General features: G+C 29.0%; 1 protein-coding gene across 1 annotated transcript in view; it reads left to right on the top strand.

The window, feature by feature from the left end:
• Positions 1 to 5,350, top strand: part of LOC110269449 (serine/threonine-protein phosphatase 7 long form homolog) — a 7,660-nt gene extending 2,310 nt beyond the window's left edge. The window contains exons 2-3 of the mRNA XM_021117275.1: positions 4,389 to 5,103; positions 5,178 to 5,350. Coding sequence (XP_020972934.1) covers positions 4,389 to 5,103; positions 5,178 to 5,283 — 821 coding nt within the window. The 3' untranslated portion in view covers positions 5,284 to 5,350. The remainder of the gene's footprint in view (positions 1 to 4,388; positions 5,104 to 5,177) is intronic.

Genomic DNA, 5,350 nt, shown 5'->3' with positions numbered 1-5,350 from the left:
AATAATAATAATAATAAACCAAACGATCATTATTGTATATTCACTCATCCACTTAAGTAAGTGTTAAAAGTTCAAATTCTATTTTATGCATGTAATAAACAAATCTTTAAATAAAATTCAAATTTACGACGTATTAGTCCTTAATCTGTAGAGCTATAAAATGCCGTGGACAACAATATATACACACACACGATCGAAAATCACTTGAGCGATGACAACATATATACTAAAATGTGTAATGTCATGGGGAGAAGATTAGCCATATGTACGTTATATCTCTATCATTGATTAATTAATTACCTTAGAAAGGCTTTTTTTTTTTTTTTGAAAGCCCATGTGGCACTGAATGTTATTGTCTTTTAAGTAGTATTTAGTGGAGAGATAGAAACAAAAAGATTGAGATTCAGAGATAGAGACTAAGAGACAAGGATTAAAATTAATCTCGGTATTTTATTTAATGCAAAGTGAGAGACAGAAATTGAAATAAGAATAAAATTTTAATTTAATTTGTACAAAGAATAAAATTAGAATTAATTAATTGAAATGAAAGTATTTTAGGTATAAAATGTTATTAAAGTTTTAGTTTCTATCTCTAAAAATTTTAGTCCCTATGTCTTTATCTTTGTGAGGTACTGAAATACTGAAATTTTAGAAATAAAGACAAAAATTTTAATATCAATCTCTAAACTAACAAAAATAATACTGATTTTCACTCTCGCAATTTCTGTCTCAATATCTCAAAACAAACGCTACCTTAAAATCAAAGACCATTTGGGATTTTAATTTGTATTTTAGCAGTTGGGCCTGGCTTTATATATTGGTATTATCTGATAGATTAGTTCCTTAATTTTAGCCAGTGAAATCAAGTAGTTATTTAGCCTTATTTAGAAAGGAATCAAGTTTGTTAGATTTCTCTTAGGTTGGTAGTCTTGTGTTTGAGTTTGTTATATGCTGAGTGAGCAAGTCAAGTGCATTCAGCATGTGCATGTACGTGTATATATTTGTACCAAAGCTCGGAATGAATATGCAGAATTTATTTATTACAAAAAAAATTAACAAAATAATATAATTCAAATAAAAAATATTTATTATATGCATATTTTTTTTTAGTTTTGTTTATTCAGTTTTGATACGTGGTCAAAAGTATTTTTGTCATTTTAGAGATAAGGGACAGAATGGTAATTTTGTCACGTTCAAATATTTGAATACTAGAAGAATTATACTATGCCGGTCTTAGATATCAAGAAGACCAAGAGTCTGCCTTCAAAACAGTGGTGCTGAAATAGCGACAATTCATAAGGCCCATTGGGTTAAGTCAGGACAACAAGAAGCCCAATAATACTTTTTAAATTCGGTGGGAGCCATAAATTATTATTAATTTTTGAATTTTTTAGACATTTATTTTAATTTATTTTGTTATTAGAGTTTGTTGGAAGAATTGATTTACTTCTGATTTATTTAGTAGTATTTTTATGTATTTTAAATTTAAATCAAATCTGATTTAATTTGATAAGAAATTAGAACGAAGGATAAAGGGATAAGAAAATATGGAGAAAAAACGCAACTGAAAAGATACAGCAAAAACATAAAAGATAGATAAGAGTTTTCCTACTATACCTCTAAAAAACTTATTCTTAGCAACCTAGGTCAGCGGAAGGAATTTTCTACTAGACCTTCAAAGAATTTGTCCTTGACAACCTAGATTAGAGGGATGAATATCGAAAGAAATCACCATGCAGATTCACCTTAGTGTTGGATCCTTCAATCTTTTTCATGCAACAAGAGAAGCAAATCACTCACCTCACTTAACCACACAAAAAAACGTGCATAAAGCACTAAGAAAATTTTATTCATTAAAAGTTGTGTAAATTATCTCACCAAAGATGTTTAAATATGCCCCTAACAAACTAGCTAAAAGATAAAATAAGATAATTTAATTTAAATCTCTTAAAAGATAAGATAACTAATTTTTTATTTTGTTAGATTACATCATATTTGATTTAAATTTTTAAATAATAAAGATATGATAACTAATTTAAATCAGATTTGATCTTATTAGATTAGATCATATTTGATTTAAATTTAACATCCCTAAAAATACTACTAAACAAATCAGAAGTAAATCAATTCTTCTAATAAATTCTAACACCAAAACAAATTAAAATAAATTCCTAAAAAATTCAAAAATTAATAATAATTATTCCTCCCACCGAATTTGAAAAGCATTATTAGGTTTTTTGTTGTACTAACTTAGCCCAATGGACCTTATAAGTTGTGGTCATTTCAGCATCACTGTTTTTAAGGCGGATTCTTGGTCTTCTTGATATCCAAGACCGGTATGGTATAATTCTTCTAGTGTTCAGTGACGAGATTATTATTCTGTTCCTTAACTTTAAAATGATGAAAATGCCTTCTTGACCACGTATCAAATTTTAAATTTTTACTTTATCTTTTTAATATATATTTTTATTTTTTTCTTCAAATAATTATTATATATTTAAAAAGAATACTAATGTTGTGATTAAAAGTTAAAATTAAGATTCAATTGTTTAAAAAAATTAATTTTAAATTAATTTTATAACTATTAATATATATGCTGAATTAACATGAAATGAAATAAATAAAATAAAATTCGGTTAAGTATTAGATAAAGGCGGTAATAAGCTAAGACATATCTCAATGAAATCACAGTAGTGAATAAAAATAAGAATATCTGTCAAAGTGAAAAATGTCACTAGGCATTTTTGAGTGTGTGTTAGAACGTGTCTTATTAGGGAGCTACTTTCTCCGTATACTATATGATTTTATTACTTCCTTACACTGTGATAGTCTGGTTTTGGGTTGCGGCGGTGAGAGCTGAAATTTTGTAAGCGAATTTCAAGAGAGTGATGATGAGACACTTTTTATTTTTTATATAGACCCCTGAAATGTGTTGAATCGGATTATGAGAAGGAGAGTGTTGAACATGGATGTGGTATTAGGATGTCAAGCAAATTGGACCGTGAGACACACAATGAACAATACAGAGGGTAACTTGTTGCAACAAAAACAGAGGGTCCGAGTTGATGCATGGTGGATACGCGGCGCTCGAACCTTGCTTTTCAGACGGTGCTCCACATACCAAGTTGCTGGATGCAACAAAAACTCTCACCATCCGAGTTTTTACTTTGAGCCTTTACTTTCAACCCCAAAACTCTATTGCTGTTCTTCATTCCTCTGCTGTTGGTGGGTTTGCATGGTGGAGAGAATAGAAAAATGTCCAAAAAAAATAAAATTAAAGATGTTGATCGCCCTGAACTTCATATTATACACTATCTCAGTTTGCTAGATTATGTAAGTTTGTTTAAAATTTTTTTAATTTTTATAATTATAATTATTATTGTTAAAAATTTAGTTATTATTATTGTTAGGATCTGAGCTTAAAAATATACATAGAATGATTAGGACTAATTTAATTTTTTCACTATTTTTGTATAAAAATTATTATTGTTAGTGTGTTAATTATTATTATTGTTAGTGTGTTAATGATGATGCTATATACATTTATGTTGTTGCAGTTTAAAAGAAAGAAACGCAATATTTTTTTTAATTTGTTTAATATTTTTTTTATAATTTTTAGAATTTCGGAAGATGAAGTGAAATATTAAAATATTTAAAAAATAAATTATAAAATTTAAACCGAATTGTTATTAATTTTTTGAAATAATTTGTTTTTTGAAATATTTTATAAATTTTTAATTATTTATAATTGTTACAATGTTATTAAATATTATTGTGATTACAATGAACAGTTGGACATAGTAATAAATAAGAACTGAATGGTTATTAGTATTAATTTATAAAAGTGTGTTACTTTATTGTAGTTAATTGTAATTATCATTGTTAGAAAAGTTAATTATTATTGTTATTAGAAAATGAATTTAAGAAGATATTGATGATAATTATTAATATTTTTTAAAATTTTGAAATATATGTTTAAATTTATTTAAGTAATAGCTAATAGGTAATTAATAAAACAAATAATAATAATGTTATATATTAGAAAAATTATTGATATATCGTAAATAAAAAAACAAATAGCATCTCTAATTTACTAATTTTATTGAGATTTGATTAGGAATGTATGTATATGTATGTATTATGAATCTATGTATTTGTATGTATTAGTTAATGTTATTAATAATTCATTTTGGAAGTAGTAATTATTTGTTTTAGTCAAATTAAGTCAAATAATTTATAACAGATGTTTGGTTTCAAGTAATATTTGTTGTTGAGTTAGTTGTGAAGATTTTGTTAATAAGTGTCTGTAGTTTAAAAATTCTTGCTTTGTAGTAGTAAATTAGCAATAGTTTGTGAGTTGACTAATAACTTGTTATGTTTTTTTATAGAAATTAAGAACGTTAACTGTGACCATCCAGTTCCGCCGGATCGGTACAATGATCGGGTGGAGGACCATTTACGAGTTACTGGATTCTATCATGCATCTCAAATTGGTGTCGTACAAAATCAGAAAGCACTCGTGAATGCTCTAATAGAACGGTGGCACCCAGATACACATACGTTTCACCTTCCAATTGGTGAGTGTGCCGTAACTCTTGAAGACGTGACTCTAATTCTTGGTCTCCCGACGGATGGTCTTCCAGTTACTGGGATAACAATGAGTAGTTTCTCAGTGTTGGAGGCAGAATGTTTGCATCAATTTGGAGTGGCACCGCGTAAGTCGGAGTGTAGAGGATGCTGCATAAAACTGACTTGGCTGCGGGATCTAAAAGAAAACATTCAGTTGACTGATGAATTAAGTATACAGAGGTATGTGAAGTGCCATATTATGTTGCTGATCGGGACGATCTTGTTTGGGGATAAAACTGGGGCAGGTGTGCACTGGAAGTTTCTACCCTTGCTTCGTGATTTTGCCAGTATTGGACATTATAGTTGTGGTTCGGCATGCCTAGCACACCTCTACAGGGGGTTATGCAGGGCATCTCGTTATAACTGTAAGGAAATAGATGGTCCAATAACACTTCTGCTCGGTTGGGCTTGGATCCGACTGCCATATCTATTGCCGCTCCCCAGAGAACCCCACAGTTTTCCATTAGCCAACAGGTAATGTTACGTTACAATCTACCCGTAGCTTTATATTTAAAATTCAGTTTAGCTAATTGAATATATAATATTAGGTGGCGTAACTGGGAGCGTGGTGACCGACGATATAGATATTTGAATCTAGCTCACTTTAGGAAGGCCTTTGATGAACTCCAGGAAGGCCAGGTGTGTTTTAATTAAAGATTTATGAGTTTGGGGCATTTTTATGAGGCATTTTTATTGTTATTGATATTCTGGGTTGTAATCA

The sequence above is a fragment of the Arachis ipaensis genome, chromosome B03 (assembly GCF_000816755.2).
Source record: "Arachis ipaensis cultivar K30076 chromosome B03, Araip1.1, whole genome shotgun sequence".
Classification (NCBI taxonomy): domain Eukaryota; kingdom Viridiplantae; phylum Streptophyta; class Magnoliopsida; order Fabales; family Fabaceae; genus Arachis; species Arachis ipaensis.
This window is presented reverse-complemented; position numbering and strand designations above follow the sequence as displayed.